Genomic DNA, 24,436 nt, shown 5'->3' on the forward strand with positions numbered 1-24,436 from the left:
TCATTACCTCGAGCTCCTTTTGTGTAGTCTTTGCAAGTATTTCCAGCACTCTGTCTTTAGCATCATCTGATATGACTATTCTCTTGCCTTTTTTATGATGCGGCGTGTCACGTCTACGCAACGGCGTTTTGCGCTCGTCCTCATCGAAATCAAGGTCCTGTGTAAAACCTACGGTCCTTTCCTGATATGTGTATTCCTCATCATCCATGTCTTCTTCCTCCTATGATATAACAGTTTCAAGACATTTAAACTCAACATACAAGTATCAAGTTTTTCACACACTTTTTTTTTTTTTTTTTTTTTTTTTGACCACCCAAATGCCCACCCACCATTAGCAAATCTAATAACCAGGACGTTCAAAATTGAAAAACCCTGTAGGCAAAACCTTTTTTTTTTTTTACTCCATTTTGTATTGCATACCTCACTATTACTTCATCAATTCATATTTATTCATCTTAAAAGCCCATTTAAGCATTATTACCCAATATTGTCACTTTAGTGCAGTAACTGGGTAACTTATTATATAATTTAAAAGGAGTTAATCCATTATTGCACTAAGGTATTACCCAATATGTGTAATCCTATCCTTACTAGGTACTTACAATTAAAGCTGAAAATCTCTTGAACTTCTGAACCAAATTAAACCATCAATTAAACAAAATGCTGATAATCCAAAATTTCACCAAACTTGTAATCTTCAATCTAAACTAACTATATATTTCATTAATGGCTATAGTATAGAATGTGAAACATGACAAAATAGTCAACAATAAGTTAATAACTACAGTCACATCCTGTGATAATTACACACTATAATATCAGCGTGTCTTCACACCACTTACACCTCTTATATCAACTTCCTGTTTGTCTATATAATCTCTTCAAACATTTTAACCTTTCACCCTGTTGAACACGTTAAAATCTGCTCTGGACTTTGAAAGTGATCAATATTATATTAATGAATTTCAGAACCAAAATAAGAAACTGGTCAGATCATATGGACATGCACCAAGCAGACCTGTCTGGCACAAAACCATTCACGCCTGGTGGAACTGAAAGTTAAAAGCCTTTGCCACCAGGGCAGAGCCAGGTCACACTGCACAGATGTATACAGACTGTATTCAAATAAATAAAAGAACTTTTGAAATTTGCTAATTGTTACCTATTTATATTTATTTTTAACATTTCAAGGGTGAATCCACTCTTTTATTTGTTACGCCAATGACAACCTTTACAGTATTTGCATCATTTGTTCAAATGAAGTTAAGGGTCCTTTTTTTTTCATGCTGGTGTTCATTATATTACCAACCCTTAAAGCATTAAAGCAAATCCTAAGAGGTACACCATTTAATCACTAAAACATGTATTAACCTCATGACTATCCTCGGCCTCATGTTCAGCCTCCTCGTCAGCCTCGTCTATTCCCTCATCCCTCTCCTCCTCCTCATTCTCACCCTCGTTCTCCTCCTCCTCGTCCGCATCGTCATCGTGCTCCATCTGGGCCGCCACCTGTGGTAAAGTTGTTGTTGTTGTAACTATGGTTACCTCACGTAGCAACGGTTGCGATTCTTTTGGAGGCTCCTCTTCCTCTTCTTCCTTCCCTCCGAAATGCTGACGAGGTTCCGAGTCTAGTCTCTTCGTTTCCAACTCTGGGGCTATTGAAAAACAAATATGACAGTATGTTGATATGAATTTAAATTCAATGCCCTTAATTCAAATAAATTTTACAAGTAATCCTGAACTGATTAAGCAATTTTTATTGTCCAATGGATACAGATACTTTAGCTATATAAAAAGTTATCAGTTACAAATTGAACAGAAAGTTGAAGATATATGTAATAACATTTCACTTGCTGGACCAAAAGTAATAAGCCTTTTCCACAAGCATAGAGTTAGGCCGACTTATTTGATCAGGCTCTTTATACTGTTCGTACCTGTATTTTGATATTAAAATCCCTTATGACTTCAAATGGACTGTTCCAAATTCATAGTAGGGCAAATCCATTTCACAAATTCAGCTTATAAAAGTAAAACTGACTTCAATTTTTGAAATAAATTTCTACCTCTCAAAACAGCTTCATCACGGACTGATGACTTCCTCTCAGGTACTGGCGGTTTTTCCCGTTTAGGGGGCGGAGGAATTTCTATTTCTATGTCAGCACTGCTGTCTCTCATTGGCACGAATGAGCTCACCTGAAATAACAAGTCATTTATTTTCATGTAGCATATTATCACCTTAGTGCAGTAATGAGTTAAGTCCTATTAAATCATATAAGAAGTTAACCCGTTACTGCAATAAGGTGACTATATATACTGTAAATTAAAGCATATTAAGCTTTATTAAACTATCTGTGATCACTAGATTATTTCTTTTGAATCCTGATAAAAAGTATACCAAAGTATCTAATATGAAAAAATAATGTTATAATAATAAGGGAATTGTACAAGCGTACAAACAAAATTCAACTCCTGAAAAATCACATACAATTGCAAACTATGACATTACCATACAATGGTTTAAAGGAAAGTTAAATTTTTACCTGATTTTTCTGTTCATGGTGTGGTATAACATGGCCATCAATACCTTTTGTAGCTTTGAACTTTGGATGTTTACCCCGCAGGTCCCGTGGATGAGGTGTATCATGTCGTACAAATGGCTGTAAACATAAGTTAGTAAAACATATACATAACACTTGATTGTGAGATAACATAAACATTTCATTTTGAAGGGCATTTTGACAAACCAATGGTGTAACGGTTAATGGCGTCTATACAAAATCAATTGTTGGGAAGCCAATCCCAAGTGCCCCTTTATACATATTTCAAACATAGGTCAATGATTTTTGATTTATAGATAATTTATTTCAGTTCAATTGTGTAGGGAGCTTATAGACACAATTTCAAATCCGTTCCTGGAACCAACCAGTACTGAGCCAGTAGTGTTAAGTTTCTTGTTGATGGAAACAACTTGCCCTAGTAAGGGCCTGAACCCATGCAGCTAGCAATCATTAGATTACTAGTCCGATGCCTTAACCACTCAGCAATGCCACCAGTGTGGCAGACAACAGGGTAAAAACAATGGCATTTAAACATAGCTTGATAGCTTCCTAACATGAAACAATCTATACAACAGATGAGATTCAAAGTAATATAAATGGTCACTAACATTAAACATTTCATAAAAAGACTGTAATTTTGACTCCACGATTTGAAATAATGTGACAACTGATAACATTACCTTGTCAAAGTCATCTTCCCCACTGTCACCTTCCTCTTCTTCTTTATCCGACTCTGCGAAGCGTATCACACTTTCCCGTACTTTCTCTGGTTTCTCCTCCTTCCAGCTGAGGCGACTGTCACGATCTGTCGCGATACTGCCTTGTAGGAGATTCTCTGTAAGTAAAATAAACAAAGTTCGATTTAACTAAAGATCTTGACAATGAGGTTGTGTATCTCTTATTGTCTTTTAACAATTATAGTGTATCCAACTTGGAAAGTTGCATATTCATTTCAACCTATGATAAAGCTATGATATATGTGCTCTCTAGAATAAAACCATACATTGTACAGTAACATTCAGTAAAAAGTTGTGTCATTTCATCCCTTCAAATGAACATACCAGTCTTATTGTAATTATTCTGATGTATTTTATCTCCATTCTGATATATATATATATTATCACATAAACCATGTGCTGCAGTGTAAGAAAGCCATTTTATAAAAACCCTATATTACACTAGTGTAATAACAATTCAACTTGGTATTGTTTACATTATTTACAAACATAGTGTCAAAGCTTGCTAATGTTTGCGCTACACTTAGGCGCATCAATAAAATAGCACTCTTTTTAGCTGTAAACTGTTCTTATTTATATAGAATATTATATTCATGTAGATTCAATACTAAATATATTGAACTTGTTGAATAAACAATATTCAGAGGCTAGAGACTCACATAATATGATATTATTCAACTCGTTCAGTAAATTTAATATTAAATCTATATTCATCTATATCCTCTATATATAGTTACAAGATTAAAGTTACTCAAAAACAAGATGTTTGCCGATGTAAAGCTTTAATAAAGCCATTTGACACATAAAATATGGCAGTATGATTTAGTATTAACCTACTATTACTTCCATTTCCTTTTATTATTTTGTGCCATTAAATGTCAATTTTGTATCATAAAATGTCATTAAGTTCTTTTATAAAGCATTCAAATATAAAAAATAGGCTGCAAAGTAAATAATATTTAAGATTTTTTAAAAAAATGAAAATTCATTCCAAGCAGCATCTCCAAACCATGCAGAAAACAATCTTAATAAATTATAAGTGCAAAAAATACTATTGCAACATAAATGTGAAAAATTTAAAAACAAATTCCTGCATGCTTTATCGACCTAAGAAATAGTACAATAATATTACAACCATCTCTGGGTTTGTTTCATGCCAAAATGGTTGGCATGGTAAGAAATAGGGAAGGAAGGGACTACTTGGCCAAACATAAATTAATTCGAGTTAAATTTAGCAAGTAAATAAAAATTTAGGTATCATTCTTTTTAAATACAGTATAAACTATAATATATACCCTTTTATTTCAGTTCAGTCATGATTTATATTTTTGTCCATACTCAAGTATTGAAGGTGATTAATTACCCCCCTGAAGCAACTTTGACTTTTTGAAAAATAAGTAGTCTGAAGAAAAATTTGAACTTAACCTATAGTTAATGAAGTATCAACTATGTACAAAGATTTATTTCAATTAATTGTAATCCCAGCCGGGGTCTTCATATACGCTTACTTTACACCAAGTTTGATTACAATATCTCCTTCCTAACTCTATTTTTTTTTTTCCTATTTTTAGTCACGGTGACCTTGTCCAAAGGGGGTCCAAATGCAATACCAACCGGGGTCTTCATATAAGCTTGTTATACACCAAGTTTGATTACAATACCTCATTCCAAACTAGTGATCATCCAGAAACCATGATGTGGACAGACCAACTGACAAACTGACTCCTATATACCCCCTCCCCACTCTCCCTAAACTTTGTTTATAGGGGTAAAATAAACAAGATTTATCCCATTCTATGTCAGGATATGTTTCATAAGCATGCAGTATCAAATGATGCCTACTAGGCCTGGCTTAAAATATGATCATTTATGAGACAACTAGTCCATATGTTAACATTCAAGAATTATTGTGTTATGGTATACATAACTTTTCTGTTTATTTACCTATATTCTAGACAAAGTTCTCGTCATCTACATATTTGATCACATACATGAGTAATTTTGTTATGGTTGAAACAAAATACATGATTTTCAACCAACCACAATGCTCAAGAAAACCATATCATGTCCTAAATCATGTCTACATGAAAATAAGTTAAGCTATGACCATCCAATCACAATGCTTGAGTTACATTTTTCACATCCTGATTAAGAATAGTTTTGCTATGGCCTTAATTGTACATACAAACACTAAAAATGCTCGAGACAAATTTTGTACTGTCTTTGAATCACGTCTAAACATAAAGAATGCAATTATGTTAAAGTATCACATATTAATAATATGTAGGCATAAGTTAAATCATTCCTGGGTGCACACTATAAGCAACCTACCGGCCCCACCCTGGCTTATAATCAATGTGCCGCCACCGTGGAAGCGGGCACGATTAGCCAATTCCATCTGCATTAATGGGTCAAGGTTAGTTGAATGACCTAAAACTGTTTCAAAAGAGACTTCAGTTAGTTCCATTTCTCCACACAAAACGTCGGCAACACTTGTCCAGTATATATGGCAAGAAAACCAGATTTCAATAAAACAAACAAACAACAAGTCTATGCATTCATCAAACAATAACATTACAATTCACATACTACAAGATGTCTTAAGAATTCACAAGGTTTGTTAAGTTTGAATATTTCCTCTTTTTTTACTTTGATTTATGTAATGCTACACCAAAAGATGAATTTATTAGCATAGTTACAGAATATACAACAAAAAGATTTAAGATTTTTTATTTGAATATCTAAACTTTATCTTTAAACATTGAAAAATGCAATTTCATAACAGCTGATGTTTAACCATCACCGACTGTGATAAATACCTCCTGCAAACAGCTTTAAGCCTAAAACAAGAACCACCGCAAGCTGGTGCCAAACCAGACTTTTCTTTATTATGTAATGCCACAAAGTGATTGAGACCTTAATTGGTTATACTCGAATATGAATTGTATTTAATCCTTTCATAAATAAAAAAAATCTGCCCAATTTAGAAACAGTGATTTTATCCTAAAGGTCAAGGTCATATCATATCAAGGTCAAGTTGAGTTTGACCTACTTCAATGTATTCTACACCTATTACATTGTCTTAATTCATGAACATTAACTAAGAAGTTTTATTGAATAAAAGGTTTGCTGTAACTGTTCCATTTCAAAATCTGGTGCCACAGGACTGATACATACAGTACAAGAAAAAAATTTGAAATCCCATGTGACTGGAACAAGTCAGGCTATTGGGTCACATAAAATAAGTAAAGAATAAATGAGTGTATGAAGAAAATGAAGTTTAGTGAGTGTTTTTAAGTAACCTACAGAAAAAGAGAAAATGCAATTCACAGAAAACAAGAACGCATTATTATAAATTCTACCATATATCAAATAAACAGCAGCAGTAGTAGCAGCAGCATCATACAGGGTAAAACATGACCAGTTTAAAACTTAAAGATCCTGAAAAATAAAGTAGTAAGCCCTTTGCCAAATAGTATTAAGCCAGGCCAGACTGCAAACCTGTGTAGTCTGGCCAACCTTTATACTGTTGGTGGCTCCCCATTTTTTGTTTTATTTCGAATGGATTGTTCCTTTATATCAAAGCTGAGCATATCCATTACACAAATTAGCAGACTTAAGGTTTTAAAGTATTACAATACATATACTACGGTTAATAATAGAGTGCCAAAACCATGTGATTATAACATCATTATTTGATAAGATAAAAAACTTTTTTAGCTATCTTTCCACTAGTATTTAGATTTTTTAAATCAAAATCTTTCTTTCTCAATAAAATCAAAATCAAACGGTGAAGCCTAAAATTTACCATTACTAGAGAACGAGATTTTCATTTGCATTTAATACAGTAGTCTCCCTTTAATCACACAAAATGTGCTCAGGTGAACTAAAAAAAAAACATGCAAATTTACATTTTAAGTTACCTCCCTTTAGTAACACAAGCATTTGATAGTATTGCGGGCAATACAGTAGTCCCCTACCGGTCCCTCAAAAAGTTCTTTAATTGTCATACACTCCTGTGTATTGCCATTTATAATGAATTTGAGGATGAAGTCTGTATTTGAAAATATCGACCACAAAACATAATAAAATAAGTTTGTCTATATCACAGTAATGTGTTAAGTTTCCATGCTTAGTAAGGAAATTATGTTTATACAACCTTGTCATATTATTACGATGTGGGATTTTAAAGTAAATCCTATAAGGAATGAAGAAGTTGTAGTGAAAATACCAGTTTCTCGAAAAAAATCTAAGTTCAAGGGGGACATAATTCTGGAAATAGTCTTGCTAGAGTATTTAACCTTCTCAAAAATTTCGAGTGATAATAAGAAACATATATATGAAGTTTGAAGTAGATACATTAGGAAATAAAGAAGTAATTTAAAAAAGACAACATTTTTTCCCCTAAAAAATCTAAGTTCAAGGGAGGTAATACTGATATTTTTTGTGCTAGAGTTATAAACCTTGTCACATATGATGTGGTTGATGACCAGAAACTTATATTTAAAGTTTGAAGTAAACACCTTAAGAAATAAAGAACTTATAGTGAAAAAGCTGAAAAATTTAAATCAGAAATCTTGAAATTCAGGCTATTTGTTGCCATAGCAACCAGAATTTTCAACATAGGAAGAAAAGAAAAAGATGTGCATAATCTCCAGACTGCCATCTACCCATATTTCAAGTTTCATAAAAATATTTTCAGTACTTTTTGAGTTATCACTGGATCCAGTTTATGTGTTAAATTTGCCATATTTTCAGACTATTTGTTGCCATAGCAACCAGAATTTTCAACATAGGAAGAAAAAAAAAAGACGTGCATAATCTCCATACTGCCATCTATCCATATATCAAGTTTCATAAAAATATTTTCAGTACTTTTTGAGTTATCACTGGATCCAGTTTATGTGTTAAATTTGCCATATTTTCAGACTATTTGTTGCCATAGCAACCAGAATTTTCAACATAGGAAGAAAAAAAAAAGACGTGCATAATCTCCATACTGCCATCTATCCATATATCAAGTTTCATAAAAATATTTTCAGTACTTTTTGCGTTATCGCGGGATCCAGTTTTGTGGACGGACGGACTGACGGACTGACAGACTGACAGACAGACAGACGGACAGACGGACAGACAGACAGACGGACAGACGGACGGAGGGTAAACCTAAAGTCCCCTCCGGTTAAACCGGTAGGGGACTAAAAAAGCTAAATTTGCAAACTCGACTGAAAATATAAGTTACCTCCCTTTACTCACACATAACTGAATTTCAAATTTGTATATTTCAGTAAAATATGATAGGTCATGTTTTACCCATAGAGAATATATGTGAAAGCCTCACTAGAGTTTTCTACAAAGCTTGAAAATGTAAAAAAACCAATGTCTGAAGAAAAGACATGATATGCATACACTCCATATAGAAATACTACAATTTATATATAATATAAAAAATAATACAAAAAACATAATTCTGCAAAAATATAAACACAATATGATCTGAATAAAGCTGGACTAGATAAAATAATATAATTGACTTATGTATCACATAACTCTAATAGCACCAAATAATGAAGAGGAAAAAAAACAAGAAAGAAAAGGATATAAGGCAAGGAGAATTAAAGTTTTAAGAATAGTATGTTACAAAGTGAAAGTTGAAAGAAACAAAATATTGAATGTTTGGTGATCGCCAAACACTTTAAAATCTTTTAAGATACTGAAAACGTTGGCACACATGTAAAACCTATATGATAAAATTGTGACAAGGTCAGCAAATATAATCAGTCAGTCCCTATATGTCTTAAATTTAGAGGAAACCATGTCTAAATTAACAATTCATTGACCAAGGAAAACAACCCTATGTCCTTAATTTTTTTTGGGGCCAACAATTTTTATGGGACAAAAAAAATGAGGTAACTAAAAACTATTTTCTAATACTTTCACTATGGAATGCAAAATTTATAAAGTTGGCTTGATTGTTAATGATTATGAAAGTCTGTATCAGAAGTTAAGCAGCATGTCAAGGTCGGACGATTTAGGTACCTATAACAGTGGTATGCCCTATTGTTAAAGGAGAGAAAATGGTTGTTGATACAACATATCAACATAAAATTCAATAATCTGGAAATCCTCTTTATAGAACTAAGAAAGAAAAACTTGAGAGTCTTACTGTATTGTTCTCAAGGCTTTTGATGTGAAACACCAAGTAAAGAGGATAAACAAAGGGAGACAATGAATACAATACTAAATGTTCACAACAAACCTACCCAATTTCAGTGTAGTACACCTAATGTCAAAGCGACATAAGACAAAATACAGAAATACAACAAGGTTTGTATACAACACATACCCATACTTTCAGTGTGGAATGCCTGTTGTGGAAGTAAGAAGCATGTTAGAACCTTCTGACCCGTCCGCTCGTCAAAGTCCGTCTGGAACTTTAGCATCGGCTGTGCCTGGTTCTCGGACAGCCACAGTGCACTGAGGTTTAAGTTGGTCACTGTGATTGGTAAGTACTCCAACCTGGTTATGTAGATAGAATATGTTATTACACAATGTTCATCAAAAGTTTGAAATTCATTCAATTTTTATCATCACGCTTATCTGGGAATTGGAATTAACAGCAAGCTTTTTTTTTTTTGAGATAAACACGTCAGATCTGGTTTGTGAAGGTCAAACAATAGTCATTTATAACATGTTTGGTTTTTTAAACTTCATTCAGATAAGATTTTCTAATATTATCTACTTTAAATCAAATTTTATCATCTTTTTTCCCACAACTGAGATTGTTTTTCACATTTTGGCTACAGGCTCTTAACTACTTCCTGCCTTCATTAAAAAATTTCCTACAATATTTAAGTGTCTTAGTAGAAGATATAACCAAGAAAATCTGCAAAAAAAAAAATCATGTACCTGTTTCCAGACACATCCAATACATGGAGATCTTTGAGGTTGCCTAGCTCTTGTGGTAATCTTAGTAACCGATTGTCCCTCATTGACAAAATATCTAACCTCTGACATTTACCAATCTGTACAAGAATGAAAAGAATATTTATGAAATGTTCATATATAAATAGGCAGAAGATATAGTTGAAACATGATTGTTACCCACAAACCACTGTGTTATTTATATACATGTACTATACATGTCTATAAGTCAATTGAGAATATAGCATTCTTTGTAAATAAGCAAATTGATTAAACTCCGTTTAACTCCATTATATATCATATTAAACTGTATATTCATAATTTCATATTGCAGTATATAATATCATATTTATGATAGTTACAGATTCCAGTTTAACACAGGTTTATCTTTTTATATGTCATATACTGTATAAGTGGATATTTCAAATGTAGAAAAGTTAGCAAATTTAAAATTCCAGATATTTCATGTCAGGAAATATTAGCAAATTGTGGAAGGGTAGCATTTAATGACAGGTTAGTTGATATTTATGCTAGAGGAAATTTTAGCTATTTTCATCAATTCGTGAAATTCGTCAATATTTCCAAGTCATTAACTTATACAGTAAATATTTCATTAAAGATTTCAGAAAAACTATACAACATTATATGTTTGCATACATCAACTGGGATTTCAGTAAGTCTATTTCTGTCCACATTAAAGTTGGTCATCTTCTTTAACTTCCCTATTGTATTTGGTAATTCCTGAAAGTATAAATGTATTTATTATTACTTTGAACACAATTTTGGTAATGATCACAGTAAAGATCACATCATGAGCACAAAGTACGTTTAAGATTTCGAAAAGAAGCACTTTTCCAGATGAACAAGGGTCACACTGTCAATCGCCATCAATGGCGATAATTTTATCAAAGGGGAAAATATCTTTTCATTTTGACCTTAGAAACTGGTAATTTTAAAGGTCACATGGCATCTTTTCATTGCAGGAGGAACTTGGATGCCCGTCTGTGCGTTATTTCAGACATGAGTGAGCAACTGCATTTAATCATTCATATCCTAGCAACTGGACACCTTCCTTACATGAAAGAATCCTGTCCTTAGTTGGAGATTTGAACCCACAGCCGTGAGACACAAGCCGCATTATGTCAGCTACCTTAACTAGATAGGCTCCTAGAACTAAAATTCCAACATTTTTAACAGTATTTTTTCCCTTTATACCACAAACAGACAGGACTTTAGGCACATGTATTATAAATGGATTTAACTCAATACAGGATTGGAGCAGTACCTCTAGACGCTTGCAGAAATCATGATCACAAAATAAACAAATATCGTTTTTTTCGCCAAATTTTACATTTTTTCTTGATTATCGTACTTGATTCGGTGTGAAAAGATGAATTAGACCTGTTAAAGTTCATTCCGTTGGGTAAAAAGACAAGATTTTAGCATTTTATCATTCAAGCGCCTTGTCCGGTATATACCGGAATACGGTATTTAGTGTGGTGCTCCAATCCTTTTTTTAGTCACAGCCATTATAAATCTCTTACATGAACTTAACTTTGATAAATAATGAAATAATTATTATCACCACTCATTAAAATAAAAACAGTCTCTACCACAAATTTTCAGAAAAAAAAAAAACAACAACAGACAAACAAATCTTAAAATTTTATGTAACCATATTAAATTCTTATTACAATGTATTAAAGTGGCAGGCCTATGGATGAGTAAAAAATCTTTAAAGAAAAATAAAACCTATATTAACAAGAGCTGTCGGTAGGACAGCAACGCTCGACTATTCTTAGTGCTTGATAGTAAAAAAAATGCCTGATACAGTTACCTCCTCCTGTTTACAGGTTGGGGTCATGATGGTGAACAAGTGTGCAAAGTTTCAAAGCCATATGTCAATGGACTTTGAAAATATTTGAACTATTACAAAAACTTTAACGTTAATTCTAAGTTGAAAAAGGGGCATAATTCTGTCAAAATGCTTGATAGAGTTACCTCCTCCTGTTTACAGGTTGGGGTCATGATGTTGAACAAGTGTACAAAGTTTCAAAGCCATATGTCAATGGACTTTGAAAATATTTGAACTATTACAAAAACTTTAACGTAAATTCTAAGTCGAAAAAGGGGCATAATTCTGTCAAAATGCTTGATAGAGTTACCTCCTCCTGTTTACAAGTTGGGGTCATGATGTTGAACAAGTGTGCAAAGTTTCAAAGCCATATGTCAATGGACTTTGAAAATATTTGAACTATTACAAAAAACTTTAACGTAAATTCTAAGTCGAAAAAGGGGCATAATTCAGTCAAAATGCTTAATAGAGTTACCTCCTCCTGTCTACAGGTTGGGGGTCATGATGGTGAACAAGTGTGCAAAGTTTCAAAGCCATATGTCAATGGACTCTGAAAATATTTGAACTATTACAAAAACTTTAACGTAAATTCTAAGTCGAAAAAGGGGCATAATTCTGTCAAAATGCTTGATACAGTTACCTCCTCCTGTTTACAGGTTGGGGTAATGATGGTGAACAAGTGTGCAAAGTTTCAAAGCCATATGTCAATGGACTTTGAAAATATTTGAACTATTACAAAAACTTTAACATAAGTGGTTACGCCGACGCCGACGCTCGGGTGACTGCAATAGCTCTACTTATTCTTATCGAATAGTCGAGCTAATAAAATTATAGACTAGAAAATGTACATTTAATATTCACACCTCAGTTTAACTTTTTTAAAAGTTCAACATATTGTGCAAAATAAGACTGATTTTTTTTTATTTTAACTATCATAATTCTATCATAAATTACTATGAATAGAAAATTCTAATGTATTTTATAGGTAACATCCGAGTGCTTTAAAGCCAGGTTAAATGTTATTACCCAGTACACATGGCATCATTTTACTCATCTGAAAAAGTTTATCATATTAATTAACACAAATCCGCTGCTTTAAACATCATTACATGGGCGGCAAAATGATAATTTTTACTGGTAAATTTACTTCCTTATTCTACTTGGTTTCATATTACCCCATCATAACAAAAGATCTTATTATAATAAGGAAATTTCAGAGTAACTAACTAGTGGGTGGTTGAATGTCTATAAGATCTTAACATTACAAAGACAACATGCTGATTCAGAAATAAAATCTAAGATTAATACTCACTGATAAAAGGTTTTCTGTTAAAATCAATTCTTCTAGACTTTCGCAGCTGAAATCAAAGTAAAACAGGGTTTATGACATTTAACCTAACCACAGTATGGTACTCATTATGTGTATGATATACAGTAAAACCCCAGCTGATCAACATCCTTTGAGAGATGCAGATTCTTAATGATGTGACGCTTTAAAACATCAAAGAACCATTCTGTAGAGGTTACACTGTAGTATAATTTATATGGCCAAAGTATAAATTTCTTTATACATTTGAAATGTTAATGATGATTTTTTTCCTGTTTTTTGGCTAGATTTTTTTATAACATCAAAAAAATTCAATATTGTTTTTTAACCCCGTATATGTACATTATTTTAGGCTTAAACATGAAGCTGAATAGAACCACTTACCTTCTGTAAGCTAGCTAGAAAGCTTCCTTACATGCCAACAAATTGGCAGAAAACTGTGTCATTTAACATGTTAATACAAATAGCATGCACAATGCTATATGCTTGTCCTTGTTTTCCTTCTTTTTTAATCTATTTATTAAACTTGCAATGTAATATGGTAATTCTGATTTTAATTTCCTTTGTTAAACTATTGTTAATTGCATGGATTAAAATTAATACATCAAGTCTACCAACTGGGCAAATATTTCAGACATAATTAGAAATGCTTAGAAACATTCAGACAATGTAGTAACTCTAACCATGCTTATTTGTTTAACAGAATTGATCTACTCTGATCTCTGATTCACCATTTTAAAAAATACTCAAACTTACCCGTAACATGCCATAAGTTGTGTATTGAATTTGCCCTGCTTTGAATTTTAAACAGTTCAATTGAAGTTTATAACAGTTTTCTATATGAAAAAAGAAAGAAAATAAACTCACTATCCAACTTGTGATGTGAGTTCAATAAGTCTGTTCGAATCTACTTTCATTATACTTAGTTTCTTTAGTTGCCCTGAAAAAAAAAACATTACAAAAATTAATAAACATACATCTAAAATGCCCTGAAAAAAATAATAGTAAAAATTTATCAACAAACATTTAATATTTCAAAAGTTAGATTACAAATTCAACCTGCAGTTTTAACAGAAATGTAAGTCAAAGTCAGTTATTATATAGTCAATGAGGCTTCTAAAGCCTCCTGAATTTAGTTCATGGATCTGCATTGGGCCAGTCCATTTAAATTGTAAGGGATTTAAGTAATAATATAAACAAATTGAGCTGCCAACAGTATAGAACCAGGTTCCAAGGTTATAAAGAATTTTCCTAAGCTTAAATTCAGATCTCAGACATTTGATTGGTCGAAAAACCAGCATAGAATTTACATTGACCAATGGACACCCTGAGATTCTAGACTGATCTCAGAAAACAGTTTTATAACCACTGGGCCTGTTCAGAGTTCAAGGATATGCAGGCTCAATATAATACTTATGGCAAAGGCTATTATCACTTTCAATTCCAGTGTAATCAAAAGTTGACAAAATGAATGATAGGAAACAGAGGTGTTGTGTACCGATTCCTTCTGGTAGGCGCTCCAGGTTGTTCTGTGATAGACAGAGATCAGTGAGGTTTGAAAGACCCGAGATCTCTTCTGGAATGAATTCTAACACGTTTTCTGATACATCAATCTGGGTTAACTTCTTTAAGTTGCCTATCGCCTGAAATAAGAAGAAATCAAAAGAAATAAAATCCCATTTACAATATATACATATCATTGAAGATTACAACTCATGAATGTATATCATAAGAATCGGCAGTTGTCAATCTAAGAGCATCAAAAGTAATATGAAGTTATATCAAATTAAGAATTATTCTACATGTAGTGATATCATCATCTGAACCATCTATCTACATTGTTGTAATTAGACATATTTTGCTTTGAATTCGAACCTGTCTACTATCAATTCAATAGGTTTAAAACTAAAGATATGGGAAAACAATATTTGAGTCAGAATGTTAATTTAAATCGTAAGATGTCAACTGATGATGGCACAGGCAAGTACGTACGTATTAACCCTTGTGCTTTCAAAGGTTTAATTCAATTTTCTAAAAAAAAATTGTCTTTGTTTTGGAAAAACAAACAAACAAACAACAACAAAAACCAACGCTCTTTATGTGTAACATCCAAAAGGTTAATTTAATTATCTGATTAACTTTTTTTGTTTTCAGATAGAAAAAAAAACAAATAGCAAAACAAAATAACATTATTCTTAATATCTATTTTTCAAAGAGTTGTTTCTCTTGCCTCTAGGCAATTACCAACATCTTCATCGCTGTTTTGTAATCAAATATTCATCTAAAACCAGACAAGATTGTTCATGTTTGTGATCATAAGGTTATTAATTTCATCCTTTTGTTGTTTTTTTCACACTTCTAGCATGACCAAAACTATTTACTTATTATTATGCATGTACTGATTTGTTTATTTGTATTATATTTTACATTATTTGTACAGATGGAAGATTACAAAATAATGGTATATAAATCATACCAAACAGACACTTTTCATATCGGATTATATCCTTTTATTCATTTTCATGTTTATTTTTGTTCTGTATACTATTTGGGTGATTTTTAAGATAAAATATACTATATAACTTATAAACATTCTGTACATAAAAATGTTGTCCAAACATCAGTTTCAAACATGTTAAGATATTATAGATAAACATTATAAACTTTCATTATGAGTTTGCAGCCAAGGGCCGAAAACTGATAATCGGCCCACTGAACACGAGTATGTGCAAAAACTATAACAATGACCCTACTCTGCCCTGTATTAATCTCTTATTGTCATTTTGATAGAAATACAAATTGATTCAAGGTGTAAAGTGGCTCAGTGGTTAAAGAGTCTGTTACTCAAACACTTTCAACTCAGGTAATGAGAGTTCAAATCTACTGGTTTCAAGACTTTATTTCCACATATATATCATCAGTGCTGGTTAGTTACAGGATGGAGATTCAACAGTGGTTTGAACTCCAATATATATTTATTATTTAAACTGCACATTGACTTACTGGAGGTAGTTCAGCAAGGTCGTTACAGTCCAACCAGAGCTCCTGCAGGCCCGGTAGAGAACCAATTGTGTCCGGCTGAAATATATAACAAGCTATTCATAAATCTTTATTCTAACATTGCAGTACTAACCATATATTCCTACTTTGTATTTTTTTATGATTTAAAAAAATAAATAAAAAAAAAATAAGAATTTTCATTTTTTTTTTAGAAACATCATTATAAAAGAAAATGTTCTGGTTTAAATCTAGGTCACTCACATTTTTTAAATAAAGTTTCACAGTATGAAAAAAATTATTGACATTATCAAACATGATTTTAAAAAAAATTTCTTCTATAAAATGTGACAGATTACAATATTTCTGGTTCTTATACACTTAATTTACACAATCTTTATTTTATGCTTTTGCTGTACTTTATTATCGAATGAGAAGGTTCAATTTTGAAATACTGCCATTCTTTTTCCCGCATAAAACTGTCCTCAATAGAGATTATTTAACAACTCCTTTAAAAGTCAGTAACTCCTATGTTGAGCTATTTCTGCATCTCACTATAATATATTATGTAATCTTGAGTATGTACACTATACTTTAAACTTTTTTTTTTCATTTTAATTTAAGTTTCAATACCAATTTTCTTATTTTCTTGAACTAAACTTTCAAAAGTTTGGTCAAAGACACTTTTCAAAAGGAATACAAGCTATATAAGAGAGCCTTAAAAAACTCTTGTACATGCCTGTAATCAAGGGCATAGGTATGACAAAGAAAACAATAATAAATATATAAACATAATAGATGTGCATTTTAACGTAACAAGAGATCAAGTTAAAAATAAAATCATACACTAACAAATAGCTATCAACCTTTCTCAACAGCTTAAATGAGCCCTATGCCTGAACTCAAGACAACTCTCTGATAGTCATTATTGTGCCCCCACGTTAGTGGCGGGCATTTAGATTTACCCTTGTCCGTCCGTCCTTCCGTCCGTCCGTCTGTCCGTCCGTCCTTCCGTCCGTCCGTTCACTTTTGTGTCGCACGTAACTCAAAAAGTATTTGACCTAGAGTCATGAAACTTTACAGGAATGTTGATCAGCATGTGTAGTTGTGCACCTGGGTATTTTCGTTTGGATATTTTTAGTATTTTCAGAGTTATTGCCCTTGACTTAGTTAAATTTTGCAATTTTCAACTTGTGTCGCATGTAACTCAAAAAGTATTTGACCTAGAGTCATGAAACTTAACAGGAATGTTGATCAGCATGTGTAGTTGTGCACCTGGGTATTTTCGTGTGGATATTTTTAGTATTTTTGGAGTTATTGCCCTTGACTTAGTAAAATTTTGCAATTTTCAACTTGTGATGGATGTAACTCAAAAAGTATTTGACCTAGAGTCATGAAACTTTACAGGAATGTTGATCAGCATGTGTTGTTGTGCACCTGGGTATTTTCATTTGGATATTTTTAGTATTTTCAGAGTTATTGCCCTTCATTTAGTAAAATTTTGCAATTTTCAACTTGTGTCGCATGTAACTCAAAAAGTATTTGACCTAGAGTCATGAAACTTTACAGGAATGTTGATAAGCATGTGTAGTTGTGCACCTGGGTATTTTCGTGTGGATATATTTAGTATTTTTGGAGTTATTGCCCTTGACTTAGTAAAATTTTGCAATTTTCAACTTGTGTTGCACGTAACTCAAAAAGTATTTGACCTAGAGTCATGAAACTTTACAGGAATGTTGATCAGCATATGTAGTTGTGCACCTGGGTATTTTTGTGTGGATATTTTTAGTATTTTTGGAGTTATTGCCCTTGACTTAGTAAAATCTTGCAATTTTCAACATGTGTCGCACGTAACTCAAAAAGTATTTGACCTAGAGTCATGTAACTTTACAGGATTATTGATCAGCATGTGCAGTTGTGCACCAGGTATTTTTGTCTGGATTTATTTAGTATTTTTAGAGTTATTGCCCTTCACTTAGAAAATTTTTGCAATTTTCAACTTGTGTCGCAAGTTACTCAAAAAGGATTGGACATAGTCATTAAACCTTATGGGCAGGTTGCTCAGCATATTTAGAGTTGCACCTGGGGTTTCGCTTGTGGATTTATCCAGTATTTGTAGAGTTATTTCCCTTGACTTAGTAAAAAGATTGACAGAACAGTGGCGCGGTGGGGGCACCCGTGTCCTATGGACACATTTCTAGTTTTTCTATTTGAAGTGCCCGTGTCACTTTGATTAGCATATAGCAATGATCAATGTCACAAAATGTCGATAATATTATATGCTTCGTTTTTAATTAACAAAAATCCTTGGGTCAAATCAGGTCATTGTCCCGTATTATACCCACATTTCATAGGCCTTGAATAAATGAATGTTTTATTAATCTAACTGTAGTATCCGAAGGCAAAATGTTATTTATGCATGTAAAAAATCTAAACTTTTTTTATATATCAACATTCAAGTAGTTATCTCTCAGCCTTTCTTTTCAACCTTTGTTCTATTGCGTCTGCCCTGCTTCAAATATAGAACAGTCCATTCAGTGTTTAATGGGATTTTAATATTAAAATATATACAAAAACTTGAGTTAGTATCAATAGTATAGAGGCTGGTAAGACTGCATGGGAAGGTTATAAAGAAATATTCTAATCTCAAACTCAGATCTCAGGTATTTGATTGGTCAGAAACAGGCATAAAATGTGAATTGACCAATGAGTGAATTGACCAATGAAAATTCCAATATTTGAGCTTGATCTCAGGAAATGGTTTAATAACCTTGGGGCCAGGCTGGTTTAGCTCTTTATTGATGACTGAGGCCAATCACTTTAGGTTCCACTGCGAGTGACCTAGATTTAAAACAAGAACATATTTTTTTATATTCCTAAAACATAAACTTTTCAGAATTTGTTCACATCCCCAACAAATTTTCAAGTTCATATAGTATACTGTAAAAAAAATATTTGTAATTTAGTCCAAGGGCTTTTTCTCACGAAAGAAATTATCCTTTCATTTTTGGAATTTTAAACACAGTATTTTGTGAAATTGAAAAAAAGTGGAATGACTTGTAAAATGCAAACAAAAAGTCTTTAATTCAGTACTGCATAATTTTATTTTTTACAAAGGCTGCTTGTCCTTAAAGACCTTATGGGGGGTCAAATAAATTTTCGCACTGAACTGACATTGAAGAATGTATCCAAGACATTTCTGAATTTTTGGAACTTTGAATAAAGGTTAGTGTTTCTGAGTGTATAAAGTTATATATATTTACTGCAAAATTTGTGTTTGAATTTTAAAAAAAAATACTTGTATGGAAGAATAATGTTAGTAAATTACCTTCAAAGTGAATGGTGCATACACAAATCATTGCTTAACACATAAAACCCTACTTAAAATAGCAAACTAATATTTTGTTCCGGAACATTTTATTATGTTTACGTACAGTACTCATGCGTGTTAAAAAACAGATAGTGACTGATAATAACAGATACACTCCATGTTACAACTCTTTCAAAGTTCAACTATAAGATTATGGAAACAAACTCATTTTTAAATTTACAAGTGATAAATTTTATAAAACCATTTCATAAGAAATAGCTTTATACCCTATAATTACTAAGCGGCAACCCATCCATAGTTTGCCTCACTTATATAAAGGGAAAAAAAGCCCAGCGACCACAAATATTAATATATTCTTGGAGAAGACAACCAGAAGATTACATGGATCAATAAATTACTGCTAAATACAGCCCTGTATTCTACAAGAATATAAAAATCTTCCTTATAGAAATTGGTACTTGTGAAATGTTCCTGTAGGATTCACTAATGGCGATTGTTTTCTCCAAGCTCATAATACAAACAAGGGAATTTTTCTTCCCTGGGAAGTCATTATCACTTTGATCAGTATTTATGTTCATTAAACACCTTACTTATCACATAAAGAGACTCATTCCCACTAAAGGTGGAATTTATTTCAACATATTCAGTTTTTGTCTTTTTGGCCATAAAACAGATTATACTAATTTAAGAGTTCTCAAATGGATAAATTCATTGGATATATGCGAATAGCATAAGGAAAGTTTTTCTATCGCATATCAAAACAGTTCTGAAGTATTTATAGAGGTTTGTTCCCTTGTATCATGTCAACCTGCACAAAAAGGCATACTATCCTGGCTAGTATACTAATGACAAAGATCTAACAGTATTACATTAACCTGCCAGATATGTAACTGTTTTGCCTTTTCCACCTGCATTAAAAAAGCAAGCATGATTGCCATTAACATCTTTTGCAGGTTTGTTTTGAATTTGAGGCGGTCATTTTATTTTCATCATATATATAACAATGAGTGTTTTTGTTAATTTTAAGGCGGCCCAAAATGCATTTGAGACAATCATTTTGGCCCCCTGTAGCCTCTTAATGACAATCTGAGTGAGCAAGACCAAACCTGTGCAGTCTGACAAGGTCCTTTATTATTTGTAGATCAATTTTTGTTATTAGTTATACTGAAAAACCCTTCAACTTCAGTGATGGACTGTTCCGAAGTACAAACACTGCAAACCTATTCCAGAAATTCAGGAAGTTATGGAGGTTAAGAAAAAAAAGGTTGACTTACCAACTCATCCAGCTCATTGCTTCCTAGGTCTAGACTCTCTAACTTAACAAGGAATGACATAGAAGCTGGCAGCTGTCGGATCATGTTCTCTCTTAACTCTAGAGACACCAGGCTGCTTAGGCTGAAATATAAATCACACTCTCACACATCTAATACCATACACAGGTTTCATACGTTTGACAGAAGGAAGACTTATATTTTGGTATGTAATTGTAAGGGAAGACAGAAAAAACGGTTTTTGTCCACTCTATGAAGTTCATGTGTGGGGTTTTGTCCACTCTATAAAATTTTGAGGTGTGGGGTTTTGACATGTAGGGTTTTGTCCTACATTCAATTGTAAGTATTAGCCAGAAACTGAAAGAACTGAAAAGTATATTTATGAAAATGTAAGAAGGTAGCCTAACATACTGCAGGGGATTTACATGACTTTCGTATGTGTCATAATGAAAAACCCAGTTACTCATCATGTATCTTTTTACATCAACATAATTTAGCATTTAAAGAAAGAATTATGGCGACTTAATAGTGAAACTTCTTAAAACAATATTTCTGGTATACAATATAGGCTTGTTTCATTTGTCTTAGAATTTATCAACAGATAAAATCAAGGTCATATATGTAGGCATTCCATTGTTTATATTAATTTGATACAGGAACATGCCAGATGAAGTGCCACTACATGAACATACTAGCAAAGCATGATTTCATCTGTAGGTACTTTAGAAGAACCACTGAACAGAAAATCATGGAAAGGGCCTACTTTTACTTTATTCATTGAATTCCACTGAAACAGTCTTAAGGGACTCCACTGAGGTTTTTTGACATGATGGGACTGAAAATATTTTTTCCAGATAATTGTACCATTTGATGTAGGTTTAGACCACTAATCTTTGTGCAAAATTTCAGATCATTCGCGCACACTGTTTTTCCAGAATAATTATTCAAATTGTAAAAAACTGACCCAAACTGAAAAGCGTTTAAACGCTTTTCACTCAAATTAGGCTAAGAAAAGCATAAAAATACGATTTTCAATTTATTACAAAGTATATTTCTTTGCATATATTACTGTTTAAAGTGCCCCAGCTCATTTATGCAAAAAATACAAATGTTATGTTTTTAGACTTTTAAACCTCAGTGGAGTCCCTTTAATTTCCAAAGTGGAACAATACCATTTGCAATAAAACTGCAGGTATTTCAATATCAAATGTAATCCAAACTTAATGCATATCATACAAAGGCATACAATTTACTTATCAAGTAATAATTGCTTAAATATTTTCACCTGTAACTGAACCAGTAAATTGTTTTCCAAGCCAATAATTATTATTCATGGGTGTATATATACTGTAACAACAACCACAGCATTATAGAAACCAGGTGAGTATGGTATTAGTAATTATATATGCAATGATATTTCCAGTATCTAATATAAACATATTCCAAACAAAATGAACAAGCAAACTGTTTTATACATGTATAATATACATTGTAATAGCTCAGCATTCAAAATCAAATCAATAGCTTAAAATATAATGATTTATTCAGGACAGATGATTCTGCTCAAACAGATTATTTATCTCAGAAATTGGGAACAAGCAAAAAGTGATTTTCCTCCTCGAAATTTTCTTTGAAATCACAGTTTTCCCATAAAAATCTGAACTTTCTAGCCCACTTGTTCAAACAAATAAGATGTTTTAAATGTTCATTGAACAGATTGAATAAAACCAACAACAAAGCTGATAAATCTGCAAATTGTCTGGAACATACAGACTTGAGTTTTCAAACTTTTACCTTTCATATTATCAATCAAGTCAAATAGGGTTACTTTGAATTAAAATAAACTTTTGTTACCTGCCAATGTCCTTGGGTAGCCATGACAGAGATACGTCGTTGAGACCAAGATGTGTCAAGTTCCGTAACTGTGTTATTCCAGAAGGTAACCTATAAATAGAATAATTACAGAATGATAATGTTTGCCATTTCATGTACACTAAAACAATATAAAGTGTCACGGACCCAAAGATCAGTGAATTTTTTATTCCAATATTTTTAGTAATTATGTCAAAAACCAATTTTTTAAGACAAACAATATGTACTTTTATTCAAGACAATGCCAGACAACTGCTTCTGGATTGGATGTCTTAAGTCCAGGCTGTCAACCAGGTCTTATCCAAAATAAAGGAGGAATATAGGAATATTTTAGCAGGAAATATAGGAGTTTTTGGACCATTTTGAGGCAAAAAATAGGAGTTTTCAATTTAAATTGTTTAACTTACCAATGCTTATATAAATGTAGATTATTCTTACTTTTACACATGCTGTTTCTACAATTAAACGTCTACCGTATAAGTGAAGGACACCATTAGCAGGCTGTCCAGCATCTTCCGACATAAAATTAGGGCGAATTTTAGGGTAATATTTCTGAAATCAAACCATTCCAAAGATTCTTACCACTAGGGGGATTCAAACCTCTGTATAACTTTGAGTTTAATACTCCCAACAACATCATATTAATATGAGTGGTACAATAATTTGAATCATATTCAGGAGAGCCATTTTCATTACAAAACAATCGTCTCATTTCCTTCTAATTTAAGATTTTTTTAGGAAAAATTGAAGTCATTTAAATCAAGATGATTTAAATGAGAAATGAAAAGTTTAAATGAGAAATGAAAAGTGACAAAAAAGGGATTTCTTTCAAGTTATTCTGCAGAGCTCTGCACTGAATACCACTGAACTTTGATGGGACTACAAAATTTGCTGCCTAAAGATCAAATTTCTTCTTTTTTTTCTCTAATATTTGCAAAAACTAAGGGTCTGCAGGTTACATACCCTATATCATACGACGATAAAGTAGAATAGTAATCAAGAAATTCAAACAATCTCCTAAGAAGTGTATAAACTTATAAAGCTATATATCTGCTGCAAAAAAATAATATTTTTCTGATTTTGTAAAAAAAAGAATACTTTTAAAATGATTGTATGAAAGAAATATAATTGTAGAATAATTGCTTATGAAGCAAATGGTGCATGTTATAAATTATTGCATGGTGCTAAATGGTTAAAAGCCTACTTTGAATAGCGACATTATATTTTCTTTGGAACATCTTTTATTCTGTTTACGAACAATATTCATGCGTGTCAAATAACAGACTATATATTTCTGGTTATAACTATTTCAGGAATCAACCATTAGATTCAATATAATTTTACTGTTAAGAAAATTTATAAAAATATTTCATAAGATATGCCCTTTAAAGCAAAAAAACATTTCTAGGCTGGGTTTGTGTTGTTGGGGTTTTTTTTTGCCACAATCCTGTAGTAAGTAGAATTTCCAATTATTTTCTACAGTGACATGTCTCTTTTGAAAGGACAAACCCATAAAATGCACATGTTACTTTGTTTGAAAACAGAATGCTTTGCTTTGATGATG

At 32.2% G+C, this 24,436-nt stretch overlaps 1 protein-coding gene across 1 annotated transcript in view; it reads right to left on the bottom strand.

The window, feature by feature from the left end:
* Positions 1 to 24,436, bottom strand: part of LOC132716904 (protein scribble homolog) — a 74,510-nt gene that overhangs the window by 41,271 nt on the left and 8,803 nt on the right. Inside the window, exons 4-18 of the mRNA XM_060700238.1 lie at positions 22,855 to 22,944; positions 21,004 to 21,124; positions 16,405 to 16,479; positions 14,900 to 15,044; positions 14,269 to 14,341; positions 13,387 to 13,432; positions 10,877 to 10,960; positions 10,205 to 10,320; positions 9,642 to 9,814; positions 5,627 to 5,731; positions 3,239 to 3,393; positions 2,541 to 2,657; positions 2,064 to 2,193; positions 1,372 to 1,655; positions 8 to 220 (exon numbers count right to left, since the gene is read on the bottom strand). Coding sequence (XP_060556221.1) covers positions 8 to 220; positions 1,372 to 1,655; positions 2,064 to 2,193; positions 2,541 to 2,657; positions 3,239 to 3,393; positions 5,627 to 5,731; positions 9,642 to 9,814; positions 10,205 to 10,320; positions 10,877 to 10,960; positions 13,387 to 13,432; positions 14,269 to 14,341; positions 14,900 to 15,044; positions 16,405 to 16,479; positions 21,004 to 21,124; positions 22,855 to 22,944 — 1,927 coding nt within the window. The remainder of the gene's footprint in view (positions 1 to 7; positions 221 to 1,371; positions 1,656 to 2,063; positions 2,194 to 2,540; positions 2,658 to 3,238; positions 3,394 to 5,626; positions 5,732 to 9,641; positions 9,815 to 10,204; positions 10,321 to 10,876; positions 10,961 to 13,386; positions 13,433 to 14,268; positions 14,342 to 14,899; positions 15,045 to 16,404; positions 16,480 to 21,003; positions 21,125 to 22,854; positions 22,945 to 24,436) is intronic.

The sequence above is a fragment of the Ruditapes philippinarum genome, unplaced genomic scaffold, assembly GCF_026571515.1.
Source record: "Ruditapes philippinarum isolate M1 unplaced genomic scaffold, ASM2657151v2 ctg4772_1_1_1_1, whole genome shotgun sequence".
Taxonomy (NCBI): domain Eukaryota; kingdom Metazoa; phylum Mollusca; class Bivalvia; order Venerida; family Veneridae; genus Ruditapes; species Ruditapes philippinarum.